The following is a 21,828-nucleotide window of genomic DNA, read 5'->3' on the forward strand; positions in this document are numbered from 1 at the left end:
AGATTTTGTAGCATATTTTAGAAATTTGGGTTGAAATATAGTTGAACCAGAGAAGAAGACGAATTTGTATTGCATACCCAAATAGTATACAAATATACTATTTTGATATACTATTATAGTTTACAATATACTGCAACGGTATATTGTAATAATCGAAGAAGAACACAGTTACCTAACAATATACCGCTACATTATACAATATACTATATGAGTATATAGTTATACATCAATAGTATACTATTATAGTATACAATATATTATTATAGTATACTGTAATAATATGCAATATATTATAATAGTATGCTGTAATAGTATACGATATACTATAATAATATACTTATTACACGTAAATTCACTTGCCTTTCCCTTTTAATTTGCTTTAAACTTTTACCCAGCGTGAGGGGCAAATTGAAAATTCAAAAAAATAATAATATTATAGTATGATATATAATATAACGATATACTCTTACAATTAGATCTTTTTAGAATTTTTTGAAATTTATTGACAACTGATATTATTTCAGTTTAATAATTGAATTAAATCTTTTTTAACTCTTTGCATACAATTGTAGACCCTGTTGGTATAACTATATACTCTACTGGTATCATATGTTAGTTAATATTTTTTTGGTCGTATTAGCTACATTTAATTGGTACACAATTTGATTTTTCTTTAGTAATAATATAAAAAAAGAATAATAAAAAATAGTGAAAACAGTAAATGAAATTAGATTATGAAGAAAAAAAGAATATAAAAAAAGAAGTTAAATGAAATTAGAAAAGGAAAAAAGAAAAAAATAAGAAGAAAACGAGAAAAAAGAAAAGGAGAAAAGGAAAAAAAAAAGAAAAAAGAAAAGAAAAGACGCTTAGAAATAAAAAAAAATGGAAAATAAAGAAAAAAATTCTCCACAAACCTACTATAGGTAGGAAATGTAATGAGTTTATGGGTAGTAAAATAAATAAATTGATAAGGATAAATAAGGTAGACAAGGGTAAATAATTTTATTTAACTATATCAAAATACATCCCCATTAAATGCAAACAAACGAGGTCTTAGTCACTTCCAACAAATAAGACGACTTTTAATTTCTTTGAAAGAAAAGCGTTTTTAATGAAGAAACGCTCAAAAAGAGAAAAAGCCTCTTTTCAAATTAGCCGCGGCCTACTCTGCCAACGCATTTTTGAATTCAAAATAATTACGTAGAACTTATGCTACAGCGTTAGTCAAATAAACCGTTAGAAATTGTTCCCCTAGTTAAAAACAAAAGCGCAAAAAAAGAAAAAAAGAAAAAGAAAAGGGTCCTCATTGTTATGATGAATATCACATTATGGTGGATGTCTACTCTTCTTCCATGATCTTTAGCTAAAATGCTTAATGACATATTCAATGACATAATTTGTATGTTCAATGACATATTCCATGACATATTTTCTTCACTTTTTATGCCTATATAAAGGCCTTGTAATAGATAGGAAAAATACACAATTGAAGAAGAAATAAGAATCTCTCTTCCTCTCTTTCTCTCTATATCTCTTAGTTTGTTTTTGCTTGTTCTATATTGTTATTTTGGGTTATATTTCATAACACGTTATCAGCACGAAGCTCTAATTTTATTCTTAACTCCAGCTAAGTTGAGCCATATTTTATTGAGGTATGTATCATTATAATCATTTTATTTATGGCAGTACATATATCATATGCTTAATTCTTACAACCTAAATTTTTCTTTGCAATTTTTGATAATTTACATCATTCATGTTGTTGTTCCCTTTTTCATATTTTTGTTTATCATGTTGTTTTTCACACCTGACACAATACCATTAAAAAAAATGTATGCATATGTATGTAGTGTATACATTATCTAGTCACTGCAACTAATAAAACGTTAAATTCTATATATATATATATATATATCAATAATATAAAGTGAAATGAAATAATATATAGTTTCTATTTTATGGCATGAATAAAATGAAATAGTAGATTGCTAGCATGATATAGCTTTATTTTCATTTGTTTTACCTTAATCGATTTGTTTCATTAATTGTTTATTATTATAATTATTTCTCTAACTTATTCATCTTTTATGATAGTTTTCACTATGTCAAATTTATCAAAACTTGAATTTGTGGCACTTGACATCACCGGGAAGAACTATTTATCATGGGTCCTTGATGCTGAAATTCACCTCGACGCTAAAGGTCTTGGAAATACGATTATACAAGGAAATGAAGCATCAAATCAGGATAAAGCGAAAGCCATGATTTTCCTTCGCCATCATTTACATGAAGGGTTAAAAAATGAATATTTAACAGTAAAAGATCCACTTGAATTATGGATTAATTTGAAGGATCGATATGACTACCTAAAACTTACGGTATTACCAAAAGCTCGGTATGAGTGGATACATTTAAGGTTGCAAGACTTTAAAACTGTAAGTGAGTATAATTCTGCTATCTTTAAAGTATGTTCTCTATTAAAATTATGTGGAGACACTATCACAGATGAGGACTTATTGGAAAAAACATTTTCTACTTTTCACGCTTCAAATGTGATGCTACAACAACAATACCGTGAAAAAGGTTTTAAGAAATATTCTGAGTTAATCACATGCCTACTTGTGGCTGAGCAGAATAATACTCTATTAATGAAAAATCATGAAGCCCGTCCTACTGGGTCAGCTCCATTTCCGGAAGTGAATGCTATAGCAACATATGATAAGTTTGAAAGAAAACAAAATAATTACCGTGGTCGTGGACATGGTCGTAAACGTGGACGTGGCAGGGGGCGAAACAATTATCGTCATTATGGTGGAAATAAATTGGAGAACAATAAGGGTTCTCAAATTAATCATTCAAAAGGTAAAGCTAGTATGTGTCACCGATGTGGTATGAGAGGTCATTGGGCGCGCATTTGTCGTACGCCAGAACATTTTGTCAAACTTTATCAAGCCTCCCTCAAGAAAAAAGAAAATAATGTGGAGGCACACTTGACCTTTCAAAATAATAATGATGAAGCAGGTCCCTCAAATAAATATGATTCTAAGGCACATCCTGCATATAAAGATGATTTTGAAGGCCTAACAAATATTACTCATTTAGAAGTTGGAGACTTCTTTGAGGATATTGACTGAAGAATGAATCATCTTACTGGGGAATGAAGTTATAAAAGTTGTTATGTTTATGTTTGCAACTAGTTTATTTTTTCTTGAGTGTATTTTCCTAATGCATCATGTATTGCTAGTTTCTATATTTCTAATGTATTTCTTAATGTTTTTTTTTGCTTGTCTTTCATATTTCTTATGATGTATTATTTGTCTTTTTTATGAAGAATATGAAAATTCCCCAGTCTTCAGTTGGACTCAAGATTAATAAAGATGATATATGTCTTCTGGATAGTGCTACAACACACACTATTTTAAAAGATAAGAGATATTTCTCTTATTTGGTAATGAAAGAAGCGAATGTTAATACAATATCCGGTAGTACAAGATTAATTGAAGGTTCTGGAAGAGCCAATTTATTACTACCAGGAGGAACAAATTTGGCTATTGATGAAGCACTATATTGTAGTAAATCTCAAAGAAACTTATTAAGTTTCAAAGATATTCGCCAAAATGGCTATCATATTGAGACTACAAATGATGAAAAGATTGAATATCTTTATATTACTACAATAATGTCCGGTAAGAAATATGTGCTTGAAATGTTACCTGCTTTTTCCTCCGGCTTATACTACACAAGTATTAGCAGGATTGAAACACATGCCGTAGTAAACAAGAAGTTTACTAATCAAGATAATTTTATTATTTGGCATGACCGGTTGGGCCATCCTGGTTCTAATATGATGCGTAAAATAATTGAGAATTCACATGGACATGCAATGAAGAATCAGAAAATTCTTCAATTTAAGGAATTCTCTTGTGCTGCATGTTCTCAAGGAAAATTAATTATTAGACCATCAACTATTAAAGTTAGGATGGAATCCCCTGCATTTCTGGAACGTATACAAGGTGATATATGTGGGCCCATTCACCCTCCATGTGGACCATTCAAATATTATATGGTTTTGATAGATGCATCTACAAGATGGTCACATGTGTGCTTACTATCAACTCGCAATATGGCATTTGCGAGATTGTTGGCTCAAATAATAAAGCTAAGAGCACAGTTTCCAGATTATGCAATTAAGACAATCCGTCTTGATAATGCTGGTGAGTTTACATCCCAAGCCTTTAATGATTATTGTATTTCAACTGGGATTACCTTTGAGCATCCGGTTGCTCATGTTCATACACAAAATGGTCTAGTAGAATCATTGATCAAACGCCTCCAATTAATTACTAGACCAATGCTTATGAGAACAAAACTTCCCATTTCAGTATGGGGTCATGCTATTTTGCACGCAACATCACTTGTGCGGATAAGGCCCACAAGTTATCATAAAGTCTCCCCATTGCAATTGGCTTTTGGTCAGGAGCCAAATATTTCCCATCTTAGGATCTTTGGTTGTGCGATATATGTTCCAATTGCTCCACCACAACGCACAAAGATGGGTCCTCAAAGAAGGTTGGGGATATATGTTGGATATGAATCTCCTTCAATTATAAAATATCTAGAGCCGATGACTGGAGATTTATTTACGGCAAGATTTTCTGATTGTCATTTTGATGAATCAGTATATCCAACATTAGGGGGAGAAAATAAGCAGCTGAAAAAGAATATAGATTGGAATGCATTATCACTGTCTCATTTAGATACTCGAACAAATCAATGTGAACAAGAGGTTCAAAAGATTATTCATTTGCAAAATATTGCAAATCAATTGCCAGATGCATTCACTGACCTACCAAGGGTGACCAAGTCACATATTCCAGCTGCTAATGCACCAATTCGAGTTGATATCCCGGCAGGACAATTAATTAAAGCAAATGAGTCTAAGCCATGCTTGAAACGTGGTAGACCAATCGGTTCTAAAGATAAAAATCCTCGAAGAAGAAAAGGAGCAAATGATCAAAGTGAACATAACACGGAGGTAGTGGCTCAAGAAGAGCCCCAAGACGTAACAAATGATAAGACCTTAGGGGAGGTCCAGGTACCTGAAAATAATGAAAATGAAGAGATATCAATAAGTTACGTCTCAACCGGGAAAAGATGGAACCGAAATAATGTTGTTATCGATAACATTTTTGCTTATAATGTTGCTGTTGAAATAATGCAACAAGATGAGGATCTTGAACCAAAATCTGTCAATGAATGTAGACAGAGAAATGATTGGCCAAAATGGAAAGACGCTATCCAGGCAGAGTTAACTTCACTTGGAAAACGTGAAGTCTTCGGACCCATAGTTCGAACACCTGAAGGCATAAAGCCAGTAGGGTATAAATGGGTTTTTGTGCGGAAACGAAATGATAAAAATGAAGTCGTTAGATATAAAGCACGACTTGTGGCACAAGGGTTTTCCCAAAGGCCTGGAATTGATTATATGGAGACATATTCTCCTGTAGTGGATGCTATCACCTTCAGGTATCTCATAAATATGGCAGTGCAAGAAAAACTTGATATGCATCTAATGGATGTTGTTACAGCCTATTTGTATGGATCATTAGACAACGAAATTTTTATGAAAGTACCTGAGGGATTTAAAGTGCCAGAAGCATATAAAAGTTTTCGAGAAACTTGTTCAATAAAGCTTCAGAAATCTTTATACGGATTGAAACAATCAGGTCGTATGTGGTACAATCGCCTGAGTGAATACCTGTTGAAAGAAGGGTACAAGAATGATCCAATTTGTCCTTGTGTCTTTATAAAAAGGTCTGGATCTGAATTTGTTATAATCGCTGTGTATGTTGATGATTTAAATATCATTGGAACTCCTGAGGAGCTTCCAAAAACAGTAGACTGTTTGAAGAAAGAATTTGAAATGAAAGATCTTGGAAAGACAAAATTTTGTCTTGGTCTACAAATTGAGTATATGAAAGATGGAATATTTGTCCATCAATCAACATATACCGAAAAGATTTTAAAGCGATTCTATATGGATAAAGCACATCCATTGAGTACCCCAATGGTTGTGAGATCACTTGATATAAAGAAAGATCCATTCCGACCTCATGAAAATGATGAAGAGCTTCTTGGTGCCGAAGTACCATATCTTAGTGCAATTGGGGCATTAATGTATCTTGCCAATAATTCCCGACCAGATATAGCTTTCTCAGTAAGTTTATTGGCAAGATTTAGTACTTCGCCAACACAAAGACACTGGAATGGTATTAAACATATATTCAGATACCTCCAAGGGACCATTGATATGGGTTTATTTTATTCAAACGAATCCAAGCCATCATTGATTGGTTATGCAGATGCAGGATATTTGTCTGATCCACACAAAGGTCGATCTCAGACAGGCTATTTATTTACAAGTGGAGGTACAGCCATATCATGGCGTTCGACAAAACAAACTATGGTTGCTACTTCTTCAAATCATGCAGAGATAATAGCCATTCACGAAGCAAGTCGAGAATGCGTTTGGTTAAGATCTATAACTCAACACATTCAGCAAACATGTGGTTTTTCTTCGAAAGAGAATATTCCAACAATATTGTATGAAGACAATGCTGCATGCATAGCTCAATTGAAAGGAGGATATATCAAAGGAGATAGAACAAAACACATTTCACCAAAATTCTTTTTCACTCATGATCTTCAGAAGAATGGTGAAATAGATGTACAACAAGTTCGTTCAAGTGATAATTTGGCTGATCTGTTCACTAAGGCATTACCAACCTCAATATTTGAAAAGCTGATATATAAGATTGGAATGCGTCGTCTTCGAGACATTAAGTGATTTTTCATCAGGGGGAGTAACTACACGCTGCACTCTTTTCCTTAACCAAGGTTTTGTCCCACTGGGTTTTCCTGGTAAGGTTTTTAATGAGGCAGCAATCAATGCATATCATAAATAATTATGTACATCCCAATATTTTTTTTAGAGAGTTTTTAACAAGGCACATTATCTATGGACATCCAAGGGGGAGTGTTATGATGAATATCACATTATGGTGGATGTCTACTCTTCTTCCATGATCTTTAGCTAAAATGCTTAATGACATATTCAATGACATAATTTGTATGTTCAATGACATATTCCATGACATATTTTCTTCACTTTTTATGCCTATATAAAGGCCTTGTAATAGATAGGAAAAATACACAATTGAAGAAGAAATAAGAATCTCTCTTCCTCTCTTTCTCTCTATATCTCTTAGTTTGTTTTTACTTGTTCTATATTGTTATTTTGGGTTATATTTCATAACACTCATATTGTTTTAGTGTTTACCCAATAATAAGACGACAGAATATATATACCCTTTTTGTACAAAAAATATATATTTTTTTCCTCCAAATCGTGGTTTTCATTTCATTTTTTTGTTCAAAAACTCGAAACCTCCCGCCCACTCACACACACTCTCTCTCATCCACTTTCTTCAGTTCCTCACAAATCTCACCATTTTCAAATTTTCTGTAAATCCCTCTTGAACTTTTTTCATTAATTATCCAAATCACCTTTCTTCACTAAATCTTTCAATCTATCAGAGACAATAAACTGTACTGATACTTTCTATTTCAGATTCAAAAAATAGAAGAAACCCTAGCTGTAATTTTTCCGAGCAGGTGAAATTATGAATCAGTACCATATATACGAAGCTATTGGCCGTGGAAAGCACTCGGTAATCGTTTTTTTTCTTTTTCTTTTTGTTTTCTGTAAATTTGTTAATCTAAATGATTGATGTTTTTTTCTTTTGCAGACTGTTTATAAAGGAAGAAAAAAGAAGACTATCGAGTATTTTGCAGTTAAGAGCGTGGATAAATCTCAGAAGAACAAAGTTCTTCATGAAGTAAGAAATCATCTAATTGTAATTTTGAGGCTTAATTCATGTGGAAGTTACATGGCAAACTAAAGTTTTATCATTTGAATTTTGGATCTGATTCACCTCTAATGATAAAGTTGTGTACATTTTTGGATTTATTTATTTATATTTTGATAATGGTGGTGTCTGGGCTAGCTTTTGTGTGCGTGCTATCTCCCACTAGCATAAGTACTGGAAACTATGTCCACCGAGGCTTCGGTAAATGAAAAGACCTCACTTAGCGTCTCTGCTAAATTTTGAAGCTTGGTTCCCAAGTTGTTCTCTTGAGCTATCCGACCACTAGACACCCTTTGAGGGTGAACGGTGGCGGAGCTAAGTGGAGGAAAGGGGCTCAATTGAATCCCCTTCATTGAAAATTATATTCCTACTGTGCAAATCGGGAAAAGACGAACTCTTTTTTTGTTACATATTAGCTGTTGAATCCCTTTGATATAAGGGAAAAGTCTAATAAGTGGCAAAAAGGTTTCAGAAATTGCTTTAGATCACATGTTCAAACCCAGTTAACATTCTGTTATTCTTTTTAAACCCCTTGTATAAATTCCTGGCTCCACTAATGGTGGATATTTTTCATCTAATTGGGAACTTAGCTGCAGAATTTATCTGCTACCCAGTAGCTCGCTTAGAAAACTAAAAAACTTGATAATGTTGATATTTATTTCTAGTCAACTTCTTTGAGAGGAATAGGCAAAAGGGAAAAATATTAGTATGGAGTATTAGGTATTCATAGAGTACTTATTAATTGAACCCTCCTCGCTATAGAATTTAGAAACTGCCTGCTGGCTGAGTACAGCAATGACACGATGTTGTGTAAGTTATGCATTGACTTGCTGTAAAATTCAATTGGTGCCTGCTAAGTTACTGTTGCTTGATCTACTCAGTTATTCTGACATTATCTCTAGTTCTGGCAAATCTTCAAAAGCATTTGAACTACTTTACAAGCTAAATGTCTATGCTTTTAGTAAGCTGGATCTTAGAAAAGCAACTTGCCTCATCATATTAAGGAATGTTAAGAATTGCTGATGCTTGTGACTATTTTAGTTGTGAGATTGTTGGAAATGATAAGGTAGAGTTGTAACAGTGTTTTTGTTCCGTGTCTTAAATTTGAAGTCTCATGACCAAATTATCAAGAAGCACAATTTTTTTTTTCAAAAATCTATTTCCTAGCAGTATCTTTTATGCATGTATTAATTCTTCTGTTGGCTGCATTTGCTGCAGGTCAGAATTCTTCATTCTCTAGATCATGCAAATGTGTTGAAGTTCTACTCCTGGTAAGATTTATCTTTTCCCTGTCTTGCATAATCTTTTCTTTTTCTTCAATTTCATATGTGGGGTGGACAAGGTTCTTTTGGTGTTTAATAAGAAGATTTCTCTGACTTATTTTCTAATTCAAACGATCCATAGGTATGAAACGTCTGCGCACCTGTGGTTGGTTTTAGAATATTGTGTTGGAGGAAATCTCATGAACTTGCTAGAGCAGGTAAAGGACTGGCAGTTTTGTTATATTTTGTAAATAATTTCATTTTTCCAGTGATATAACTGCTTACCAAGTTAGGTCTGCGTTGCAAGTGTTGGCATATAGGATGCCTCATGCAGACATTAGACATGAACTTTAACACTCTGATTCTTCTTTGTCTTGTTTCCGATAGAGGCATGGGGGATTAGGTTTCTGGATAAGTTTGTTGCATGCCTACAGTTGGGACTTCCAAAACAGGCACTAAGGACATTGGAATCATGTGCAACGGAATACTTCAATTTAGATGATTGTTTGTAGTATCACAAATAAAGTTGGTCAGACTTCTGACTGACTTGTTTCTTGTGCTCAACTAAGTGAGGTGAAAGAAGTAGGATGTTCTTTTTTTATTTTATTTAAAGAGTAGCCAAGATGACCTCAGGTGTACTTAAGTTGGTAATGATTCTTAATGTACCAAAAGACACTAGCATATGTCACATCTACTTCATCTAAACTGTATTGCAGTATTTGCCAAACCTGAGAGATTTTAACATCATATGATTTCTGAGTTGCAGGATGGTAAGCTTCCGGAAGATTCAATACATGATCTTGCTTGTGGCCTTGTTAGAGCTCTTCTGTAAGTAATCTTTTTGCCTTCATTTTTTCTTTTATCACGCTTACTGTTTTGGGCATGAATAACCTTTTTGGTGTTTTGTCTAATATACCAGATACTTACATTCAAAGGGAATAATTTACTGTGATTTGAAACCATCAAACATTCTATTGGATGAAAATGGAATCACGAAGGTGTGCTGATCTTTATGTTGTGACTTTTTCACATCTTGATTAGTGCTTTTGATCAACTGAATGACGTTGAAAAATAATTTGTTTCCTGGCAGCTGTGTGATTTTGGATTAGCAAGAAAATTGAGTGATATATCAAAGACACCTTCTTCACAGGTAGTTCCCCTCTCTGTTCCCTCCTTTTTGCCCAAAATGAAAAAAAAAACAGAAAAGCAAATTGGTGACATACTGTTCGGAAGTTCCTTAAAGGTAAATGCCTGAATGTGGGTACCCGCTATCTCCCACCAGCATAGGTAACTCTACCTATCAAGGCTTGGGCACATGAGAAGAGATCACCTAGTGTTTTTGTCTATGTTGGGATTTGAGCCATAATGTCCAAGGTTTGCGCCACTTCATTGACAACTAAGCCATATGCTTGAGTGTTGGTGCCATGTCAATTCTTAAAGCAGCTTTTACATTTGTACAAGTGGCGTATATGCATCTAGAGGAATTCCAAAGTTTTTGTGACATCTTTAGCAAAATTATTGGTTCTTACATTTGGAACTTTCTTATTCATCTTATTTATCTATTTGAGGGAGTAACTATCTGAGGCTGTTCTTTGAAGTTAGGGAGCTGAAACAGAAAACATAAAATGAAGCCAAAGAAAATAGATTTTTATTCTTCTGGTGCAGGAAGAAAGTGAGGGAGACTTAACGGAACATGATTTCTATTGTTTGGACTTCAAAAAGAAGCAAAACGAAACATTTTAGTATGAGCTAACTTCTTGTCATTTCTGTAGAAATTCTCTGAAAGTTTCTTTTTTGGTCTTTCTCGAGAAATTTTGAAGTCGAGAAGACACACAAGTTTTCTACAGAATCTTACCATTAGGCATTTAGCTAACTCCTTTCCTTTTATTTGATTTTACATTCTTCTTTCACAAGAATCATGGAAAATGTTTCTAATCTTTCCCTTTTTCCTTTTCCAATAACCAAATAGAAAAAAAATCTTTTGAAGTGGGGCTTATTGCTCTTGATTGTGATTTATGTCATGTATGTTTCAGTTGCCACAAATAAAGCGAGGAACCCCCTGTTACATGGCTCCAGAGCTCTTTCAGGATGGAGGGGTCCATTCCTATGCCTCTGATTTCTGGGCTCTTGGTTGTGTGTTGTTTGAATGCTATGCTGGGATACCTCCTTTTGTTGGCAAAGAGTTTACCCAGTTAGTGAGATCAATCATTTCTGATCCAACTCCAGAACTTCCTGGCACACCAAGCCGCCCCTTTGTCAATCTGATTAACTCTCTTCTAATAAAAGATCCTGCTGAAAGAATGCAGTGGCCCGAGCTTGCTGGACATGCTTTCTGGAAAACAAGATTTTCTGCAGTGCCTTTACCTCCTCAGCCTGCCTTTGATAATATGATAGAAGTTTCTTCTAGATTATGCCTTTCAGAACAGAACAGTGACAAACCAATTCAAAACAAGACACCACAAAAGACCTGTGAAAAAGATTCAAAGGCATCCCTCAGGCAGGATGAAAATTCAAATACTGGATCTAGAGGTCACGTGACACCAATCAAGGGCATATCCAGTGGCCGGAAAGCTCAAATGAAGGGTTCTGGCAGGACACTTGATGACAAGCAGAAAGACATCTCAAGCAATACTAAGGGCGTCAATCTATTACGTCTTTCAAGAATTGCAAAATCAAACTTAATGAGGGAAAATGAGAAGGAGAACTACCGCAGGCCATTGCCTAATAATTCTGAGAATGATGCTGACCTGAAGGTTGAAAATACTGACATGGAACTTGATTTTAATGAGAATAATGAGGATGATACACAAGATGAAGCTGATGAAACTGACAGCACTCAATGTCCCGAGTCAATTACTTCAACTCCAAATCAGGCAGAGGGTCACGTGGAAGAGATGGATATTGACAGCAGACATCCAGATGCATCAGCTGTGGTTAATACACCTTTCTCAGATGATTCAAGGACATCTGACCATGAACCGACTTCTGAATACGAAGTGGCTGCTATGCTACCAAGTGATAGCCCTCAGCTAAAGACTCCTGCGATTAAAGGAAATCCCGGGAATGTCTCTGATATCTCAAAACCATCTAAGAACCTTTCAGATATTCTCTGGCATCCTTCTGATCTTTCAGTTAGACCTGTAATGCCTAGCAAAAAATCTGATAAAGGTTCAGATGCGATTCCTTCACTTTCATTCGATGCACCTCAGGTGTCTGATTTTGTCAAAATGTCAAAGGAGCAATTAGACACTTTTAGTAGTAGGATCATCAGTATTGTTAGTGGGAATACTGCCTCTGGGGAGAAGCAAAATCTGATCAGGTACCTTGAGCTTTTGACAAGCAATGCTGAGGCAGCCAACATCTTGACCAATGGACCTATTATGTTGGTTCTAGTCAAAATGCTTCGTCACTCCAAGGCTTCGCTGTTGCGTGCTCAACTTGCTTCACTTATTGGCTTGTTGATTCGTCACTCTACTTTTATTGGAGATGAGCTGGCAAATTCTGGAATTTTAGGTGCACTAACCGATGGTCTGAGAGACAGGCAAGAGAAAGTGAGAAGGTTTTCCATGGCTGCTTTGGGCGAATTGCTATTTTACATATCTACTCAAAATGAGCATGCGCGGGATAATAAACCAATGGAATCTCCATCTAAGGACAGCCGACCCTCATCCTGTTGGCAGGTATCATCTTTGGCATTGCTATAACTTTTATTCTAGTGCTGCTTGTCAAGTTAATAATTATATCTGTTAAATTTCTTTCCACAATAAATTACTAGGCTATACTGCAAGTGGGTATTAAGTATAAGCGTTCTATGACAAATCATATAAAAGCACTGACACTGTCACAAACATAATCCTAGCACCAGTGCAACCCTTATGGGGAATAATGCAAGTACTAGTATATAAAGGTATACTGATTAATGTGTTGGTCACCATATATTTTTTAATATAGTGATTATTCTACTGTCACATATATCCATAGACATGTAAGTGTAGATAATGATGGTCTTGTAGTAAATCATGTATATAAATCTGCACATGCACATATTTCAAATATGAAAATTCTAAAGCATAAGATGGATGTCAGTTGGAAACTTTGGTGTAGACTTCAATATTTTAACTGTTTGCTCTCTGTCCTACATCACAAAATATTGTCGAATCTTTATAAAATAAGATTCTACAAGTTTTTTTTCTGTATTTTTCCTGAAGATCTAATAAGCTTGCAATTCCCGTGTAATGGAAAACTGGATTTAGCAATAAAATGAACAAGAACGTGAAGAGATTTCTCTTGGAGTTACTGAAAAAATAAATTTAATCATCCAACCACAACTATCTTTACATATAGAAAAGTCTTGCATTCTGTCTTAACGTGCTTTTCTGAATATATTAATTTTTGTAGGTGACAAGTCCAATAATTTCATTGGTTTCATCAGTTTTACGGAATGGAGAAGATGATATTACTCAACTTTATGCTCTGAGGACAATTGAAAATATCTCCAGTCAAGGAGGGTACTGGTCAGCTCGTTTCGCCAGCCAAGATGTGATTACTAACCTCTGCTACATATTTAGGGCTCCTGGAAAGCAGGATAGCATGAGGCTGACAGCAGGGTCTTGCTTGGCTCGTCTTGTTCGTTTTAACCCTTCTAGCATACAACGAGTCATTGAAAAACTCTCATTCAAGGATATGGCTTCAAGCCTGGTTAAACGTAATCCACGAGAGCAGCAAATCTGCCTAAACATTCTGAACATGACCCTCCTTGAAAGTCATATGCTTCCAAATGTTGGAAGGTACCTTCTCGCCTTGGTGGAAGACAAGAATCTTGTTCCTAACCTTGTGACTCTAATTGAGCAGGGAAGTGAAGTCTTGAAGGGAAAGACACTAATTTTTGTGGCTCTACTTTGTATGAATGGGAAGAGGTGGCTGCCACTATTTTTTTGCAATGCAAAACTGCTCTCGACTGTTGATAGGTTGGTAAAGGAGAAGGACGATTTTGTGAAGCATTGTTTAGATGCACTTGGGATGGTTGTTGCATCAACTGTACCAAGTTTGCTAGAGTCTATATCTGGGGATATTCAGCAACTGAAGGGTGGTAAACGCCGGGGACAGATGATTAGCCTCACTAGTCGAAATTCTTCTAAGAATAGTATGCATTTGTTTCCTGTTGTTCTCCATCTTCTTGGGTGCGCTTCACTGAAAAGAAGGGTTGCTAGTCGTCAAGTTCTGCAACAGTTGGCAAATCTGCTTAAACTGGCGGAGTCTCCTTTCCAGGTAATCTGACGGTATCTTTATTACATTATCCAATTGAAAACTATATATAAGATATGGTTCTTATTTAGAAGAAAAGCAAAAGCTTAGTGCTTCTAAAGCTTGTCCTAGTGTTTGTACCTAGAATTTAACATGGTTCATTTGCAAGACCTCCTAATATAATTGTCACCTGGGCCAAATGTTAGCTACCAAGCTAGTACTAAGGTGGTATAACCTCCGAAGTCTGGTAAAGAAGGGGGGATGCATTTGCTTAACTTTCTCTGAAAATTAGGCTGACGGTCTCTCAATGTTGACTGTCTTTTTAAAACCACTTACTCGATACATGGCTCAGTGTTTTAGCTTAGTTTGCTCAAGATTTTGATTCAATATAAACTGAAGATGTGTGCAGAAGATTGGGTTTCTGGTTGGTCCAGGAAGCACTTAACACGATTCTTCCTTTTGGTTGCAGGGTAGAGATGAGTTTCAGATAACACTTTTACGGGTTCTTGAGTCAATAGCAGAGGAGATATCTGTGGTTCAAGAAAGTTCTAGCATTTTTGTTAGTCAGATCCTACCTAGTTTATCTGTTATATACAGAGGAAATAAAGATGGAGATGCCAGATTCTTGTGTCTGAAGATTTTCTTTGATGTGATGGTCATTTTACTGGATGAAGCGTCTGAAAATGACCAAAAGTTGGAGAATTTGAAGTCCATATCTAATTCTTACTTCCTTCCTCTCTACCCATCTTTGATTGAGGATGAGGACCCAATACCTGTGTATGCGCAGAAACTTCTTGTGATGCTCATCGAATATAACCATATAAAAATTGCAGACATTGTCCACATGAAGATTATCTCACAGTGCTTTGAATTTCTTCTTGGTGATTTCTCAACTGCAAATGTCAACAACCTACTGCTCTGCTTGGCTCTTACATCTGCACCAGAACTAGAAACCAAAATTCTCTCCCAACTAAAAGTTGTCAGAAAGCTTGGAAGCCTTTTGGAGTTTGTATGTGCAAAGGAGATGGAAGATTTCATTGAACCTACTCTTCGTTTGTGTAGGGCTTTCCTTTTACGCTCAGTAGGCAGTATGAGAGGGTCTATGTTTGCAAAGGAGCCTGGTCTTTTATATGAAAATTCCTCTGATGGAGCTAGTGCCTTTGATCAAAATGAATGCATCAGAGATATAATGGACTTTGGTGAAAATGTTGGGGTCTTACTAGAACTCACCCGTTTCAATGAGATTAATGTTGCAGATTTAGCTTCTGAATGCTTAATTTTATTGCTCAAGGCAGCTCCGAGGGAAGCTACCACTGGATTCTTGACAAACCTTCCCAAAGTCAGTCTTATCCTTGAGTCATGGAAACAAAGCATATCCCACTTGCTGTTGCAACGGATTCTGATTGCGCTTGGTTATTCTTGTCGACAGTACCTGTCACATGCAATGATATTGTCAATATCTTTGCCTGAGATATCAAAAATCGAAGGGATTGTTTCTCAGGTCAAAAGCTGCACTATACCAGCTCTTGCTGATGCTGCTTCTCGTGCAGCATTGGAGCTTCAGAGACTGCCTCGTTGCATTTGAGTTTCGGAAGGTTAGCGGTTTGCTTTGGTTGTATGCCACATCTTCATCTGCAGTCTTCCATCAGGAGTTACAGGATCATTACAAACCTTCTTCATGGCACGGATTATAACTTACTGAATCTTAAACCACTCCTTTGCACTGAGCGCAGCCAATTGCAGTGTTGAAGCATGTTTTATCTCCCATTTGGGACAGATACATAAACTGCAGCTTGGATCAAACGGAAATTGTGTGGAGAAAAGTGTAGTCATCGACCTTGTGTATAATCCAGTGTATGACAATATCATCCTTAATTTCTTCAATTGAGTGATATTCTTTGTAATATCTTCATGCTGCCTTGGCCACTTCTATATATATATTTCTCCTCACTGCTATTTTATTTCGAAATGCTACTTATTTGGTGGCCATAATAATTCAATTTATGCCCTTCTCCTGGTTCTGCATTTTCTTTTTGTTTCGAGGTTAGGACTTTACGTCCCCGTCCTCTCCCCACCAGCCTAAAAAATGACTTTAAATACTGCCTTGATGTGCAAACGGGAAAATGAAAAAAAACGTTATATCAGTTAGGAAAAATGTGTAATCCCCAAAGGCCAAAACACCTTAGTATTATCCAGAACGGAATAATTTAGAGGTATATAGGACGAGAATCTTTCAGGGAAATATATTCTCTTTGTAATAGTTATTATTAGAATTATTCGACACCACCACTCCACAAAAGATAGAGGGGAATTTAGGAGGAGAGTTGTAGGGAAATTAGAAAAGATACAGCTTTCTCATTACTCTAATCGTTCTTTTGTTTTCTTCTTTTGTATTGTAAACTTAAAAAAGAAAAACATAATAAGCTCCATGTACTTGTCTTGTTAATGAGTATCTAGAATAGTAGAATATATAACAGGCACGAAGCCAAGAACTTAACAGAGCGACTAACATTTAAAAGTTTCCAGTCACTCTAGTTACTTCTCCCGAATTGCATTATGTTTCAAGTTTTGGCTAAATTTAGTCGTAATTGCATGTATCACCTACATTAACAAAAGAGCGCCAGAATAGCATACACTAATTAACAATTATTCATGTTGTTAAACTAATTCTTACAAGTACAAACTTGGCCTAAAGGTGGAATTATATTATTATACTTCACCCTCTTATTGCATGAAAAAGTGTATAAATAATCAACAAAAAGGTGACCATCAGATTAATCAGACAAACCATCTTACGATAAAGATCCTTCATATGTACTAGGGAGAAATTCAAAAATAACTAGATTTATAAGCAGTCATTCAAAAATAGCTACCGTTTCAAAAGTAATCAAAATTTAGCCACGTTTCATGTAAAAATAAATCTGAACGAAAATACTGTTCAAAATCTGGAAAAATACTCTAGTATATTATACTGGAGTTCCAGCATAATATACCGGTCCAGCATAGTATACTGGAGATTGGAGCACCGATACTCCAATCTCCAGTATATTATGCTGGAACTTTCCGCGTGTTGGAGTTCCAGCATAATATGCTGGAAGTTCATATACAGGTGCACCGATCTCCACTATATTATGCTGGAACTTTCCGTGTTGCAGCAAAATAGTGGCTATTTTTCAATGACTTTGCAAACACTGGCTATTTTTGAATGACTGGTCCGAAAACTGGCTAGCCCATGTTGTTTTTACTATGTACTAGGGGTGGCAATTTGAGCCCAAACTCGCCCAACTTGTCCAGAGATTAATGGGTTGGGCTACAAACATTTTAGCTCATGGGTCTACTTGGACTGAACCCAAGTTAACCCATTATTTTTTAGAGAAATTTTCAGAAACCACTATGTTTTAGTGATTATTAGTTTGTTATAGCTACCATTTACTAAATTACTTCTTATAGATATGTTTTCAGTTGTTATAGATTGTATTCGATGTATTTTTGCTACTGTATTCATGAATACAGTAGCAAAACTCGGCGGAAAACAGGGGAGTCCCTAAGCAGAGAATGTATTCTACTGTATTCGCGAGCTGTATTCGTGAATACAATAACGAAATCTGAAAAAAGGGTCTTCAGCTGTTTGAAAACGGTAAGTGAATCAACTAACGCGATAGACTCCTAATATAACCCAACAAACTTAATTATAACACACAAAATTTGTATTTCGAGTTATAGAAAGATTCTCAACCGAAAAACACCCTAAAAATAGAGAAATCTTTAGAGATTCAATCCATCCTTTCTTTTTTTAGTGGAATCTTTACTAAAATATTTTTTAATGGTATCTTTACAAATAGATTTTGTCACGACCCAAACCCCGATCCGATCGTGATGGCGCCTCTCATGAAGACAAGGCAAGCCAACTAACCCATTTCGCCTTTTCAGAAAAGTTAATATTAATAAACAGTTTTAGTATAATTAGATAACCACAAACTAAGCAAAAGATTTCTTTTTAAAGTGCGGAATACAGCCCAAACACAGTCCGATACCGGGGTGTCACAAGTCACGAGCATCTATTAGAGTATAAATACAACTACAAGGTCTAAAATGTACAAAACAGGACTGATGAACGAAAAGGGAGAAAAGCGGTACTGCGAATGCTGGCAGCCACCTTGCTAAACTTCGATAACTCAGCCTCCGATTAGCACAAAACCCGCTGCTGGGGGAATAAATACCTACATCTGCACACGAGGTGCAAGGAGTAAAGTAAGTACTCCAACTCAGTGAGTAATAAAGGTAAATAACAACTGAGTAGTAAGAAATCACGTAAAGCAACCAACATGCTGTATAGAAGCAGTGTAAAACCCTTTGAGAAAAGTAGTGAAGCTGTAAAATCTTTAGAAATATCTTAGCTTAGTTTAAACCTCTTTTGAAAATGACTTTTTCAACAATTACGCAATGATTGCAAAATAGTTAGTGCCGATAAGCACAGAAAATCCGCCCCTTGGGCACAAATACCACAGTATAACAGGTAAAACGACAAGTAAATATGAAAGATGAACATATAAAAGTTCGCCCCTCGGGTAATATCTCAGAACAGTACCAGCCCCTCGGCTACCTCACAATCACTAGTATCAACCCCTCGGTCTCACTCTTAGAATAGTATCAGCCCCTCGGGCTCACTCTCAGAATAATGGGTACCCGCGCTCACTGTGGGTGTGTAGACTCCAGAGGGACCCCTTACGGCCCAAGCGCTATATCAAGCCACCTCGTGGCATCACCACTCGACACTCGGCCTCACATCGCTCAAGCCACCTCGTGGCGTAAATAAGTATCTCAGGCCCTCGGCCTCTTATCACTCAGTATATCCTCACATATGGACCTCGGCCTCACTCAGTCTGAAAATCATCACAAGCCCCTCGGGCATTAGTAAAACAGTAGTTCTCAGCCCAAAACATTATTTAAATTATCATTTAAGTCTCAAAACTGAGTAAAAATGGCTGAGTTTGTAAAACAGTAGATATCAACAGGACTGAGTTCAAGTAATGAGTCAAAACAGTGAGGAAATAGTGATAAAAATCCTCGAAGGGTTCAAATAATTGGCACGAAGCCCAAATATGGCAATTAGCCCAAATCAGGATGATAACAAATAAGTTTCAGTCAAATACGCGGTAAAATCATCAATCGGGACGGACCAAGTCACAATCCCTAGTAGTAAAAGACCCCACGCTCATAAGCCAGCGCGTGTCTCACCTCATTATAGCACTACGATGTGCAATTCGGGGTTTCAAACCCTCAGGACATCATTTACAATCATTACTCACCTCGAATGGCGAAATCTCTAGCTCGCGACGCCTTTGCCCCTCAAATCGGCCTCCACGCGCGTTGAATCTATCCAAAATCAGAACGAATACATCACAATATGCTAAGGGAACAAAGCCCAAGCAAAAAAAAATCAATAACGGGCACAAATCCCGAAATTACCAAAACCCGAGCCCCGGGCCCACTTCTCGAAACTCAGAAATTTTCACATCATTAGATTCCTTATCACCCCACGAGTTCATACATTCTAAAAGTTCTTAATTCCGACCTCAAATGGTTCTTCAAATCCCAATTCAAAAGTTCAAAATCCCAAGCCCTAGTTCTTCCATTTTTAGCTTAGTTCCATGAATTTCTAGGTGGATTTCACAATAATAATCGAGTATTGAGTTCAAAAATCTTACCTCTAGGTGATTCCCCTCGAATCCCTCTTCAATTTCCTTCAACCAACTCTCAAAATGATCAACAATGGAGTAAATGAGCTTCAAAATTGCGGATGAAACGAATTAAAACATTCTGCCCAGGGATTTTCCTCATCTGCGAACAAAAGCCCGCTTCTGCGGTACCGCATTTGCGGTCACCCGTCCGCTTCTGCGGAACTCACTAAAGGGACCAGGTCCCGCATCTGCGAAACAACCTCCGCACTACGACTCCGCAGATGTGGCTAACCTGACCGCTTCTTCGATCCCAGACCATCTCCTCCTCTCCCGCTTCTGCGGCCAAAAACACGCATATGCGACGCTGCACCTGCGGTCCCCAAACCGCAGGTGCAAAAATACCAGAAGCAGCAAAATATGAAGCTGCAATTACACCTCAACTCTTCCGTTAACCACCCGAAATCATCCCGAGGCCCCCGAGACCTCAACCAAAAGCACAAACATAACCCAATACCTTATTCAAAGTTGCTCAAATCGTCAAAATACCTCAAACAACATCAAATCTACCAAATCACATCAGATTCAAGCCTAAGTTTCAAAAATCTTCCGAAATACGCTTTCGATCAAAAACCCAACCAAACCACGTCCGAATGACCTAATATTTTGCACACACATACCAAATGACATAACGAAGCTACTGCAACTCTCGGAATTCCATTCAGACTCCCGGATCAAAATCTCACCTATCAACCGGAAATCGCCAAAATCTCAACTTCACCAATTCAAGCCTAGTTCTACTCCGGTCCTCCAAAACCAATTCCGATCACGCTCCTAAGTCATCAATCACCCAATGAATCTAACCAAATCATAAGAATTTCATTCCAAGATCGTATACAAATAAGTCAACTCTTGGTCAAACCTTTCAAATTTAAAGCTTTCATCTGAGACTGTTCTTTCAAATCCATTCCGATTTTCCTAAAAACCAAAACCAACGATCTACATCAGTCATAATACATTACACGGGGAAAATCATGCCCGGGAACTAGTGATCAAGTGCAAAAGCTCAAAACGACCGGTCGGGTCGTTAAATCCTCCCCCACTTAAACACACGTTCGTCCTCGAACGTACCCAAAGTTGTTCTAAAAGCCAACCAATCGCTGAATAACCTTACCATGCATATACCCGGGGGTGATCCTACGTCACCCTATCTTATATAGGTCCGATAACACATTGCAACTGAAATTACATAATCCAGTCTGCCCCATAAGCTATAGAACCACATTTCTATTTCTGAAACCATCAATACGATCCAAACCTCACACCTATAATCTGAATAGACTCGAACCAGCTGTAATAACCCATGCCTGCAACCTCGGGAGCAATCCTATGATATACCACATAACTCAAACACTCGTAGCGATAACTTCTATTCACAGCAGCTGCCCACAACTACCGAATACTGGTAGAAAACCTCTTATCAACTAAAGTCTCATTCCAACACTTTCATATACTGCTAACGATAAATGAAAAACGCACTAAACCATGACCATTTCTCAGGTCAACCATTCATGAAGCTACTTCTCCCCTGACAAATACCATAGCAAATTTCTGAGCCGAACCTCGATCTTGTCCTTCCAACATGCTGAAATCGAATCCGTTCGTATTCATCAATGATCCCAATGATCTCCTCTAACCCAACACACCACTTTGGTG

At 36.6% G+C, this 21,828-nt stretch overlaps 2 protein-coding genes across 2 annotated transcripts; both read left to right on the forward strand.

Annotated features, from left to right (window-relative positions):
* The first annotated feature begins 1,480 nt into the window (after nt 1-1,480).
* LOC138884183 (uncharacterized) lies at nt 1,481-3,280 on the forward strand. The gene is made up of 2 exons (XM_070165207.1): nt 1,481-1,652; nt 2,095-3,280. Exon 2 carries the CDS (start codon nt 2,103-2,105, stop codon nt 3,132-3,134), a length of 1,032 nt encoding a protein of 343 aa, XP_070021308.1. The 5' UTR covers nt 1,481-1,652; nt 2,095-2,102; the 3' UTR covers nt 3,135-3,280.
* Nucleotides 3,281-7,319: 4,039 nt separating this feature from the next.
* Nucleotides 7,320-16,340, forward strand: LOC104238513 (serine/threonine-protein kinase RUNKEL). The gene is made up of 10 exons (XM_009792886.2): nt 7,320-7,730; nt 7,809-7,898; nt 9,147-9,199; nt 9,333-9,408; nt 9,957-10,018; nt 10,110-10,188; nt 10,281-10,340; nt 11,224-12,870; nt 13,589-14,458; nt 14,904-16,340. Exons 1-10 carry the CDS (start codon nt 7,683-7,685, stop codon nt 16,017-16,019), a joined length of 4,101 nt encoding a protein of 1,366 aa, XP_009791188.1. The 5' UTR covers nt 7,320-7,682; the 3' UTR covers nt 16,020-16,340.
* The last annotated feature ends 5,488 nt before the right edge of the window (nt 16,341-21,828 follow it).

This window comes from Nicotiana sylvestris, chromosome 12 (assembly GCF_000393655.2).
Source record: "Nicotiana sylvestris chromosome 12, ASM39365v2, whole genome shotgun sequence".
Taxonomy (NCBI): Eukaryota; Viridiplantae; Streptophyta; class Magnoliopsida; order Solanales; family Solanaceae; genus Nicotiana; species Nicotiana sylvestris.

Coding starts and splice junctions, on each gene's coding strand:
- LOC104238513 (XM_009792886.2), top strand. CDS start 7,683: ATGAATCAGTACCATATATACGAAGCTATTGGCCGTGGAAAGCACTCG. Junction 7,899..9,146: donor AGAACAAAGTTCTTCATGAA/GTAAGAAATCAT, acceptor CATTTGCTGCAG/GTCAGAATTCTTCATTCTCT. Junction 12,871..13,588: donor GACCCTCATCCTGTTGGCAG/GTATCATCTTTG, acceptor TAATTTTTGTAG/GTGACAAGTCCAATAATTTC.
- LOC138884183 (XM_070165207.1), top strand. CDS start 2,103: ATGTCAAATTTATCAAAACTTGAATTTGTGGCACTTGACATCACCGGG.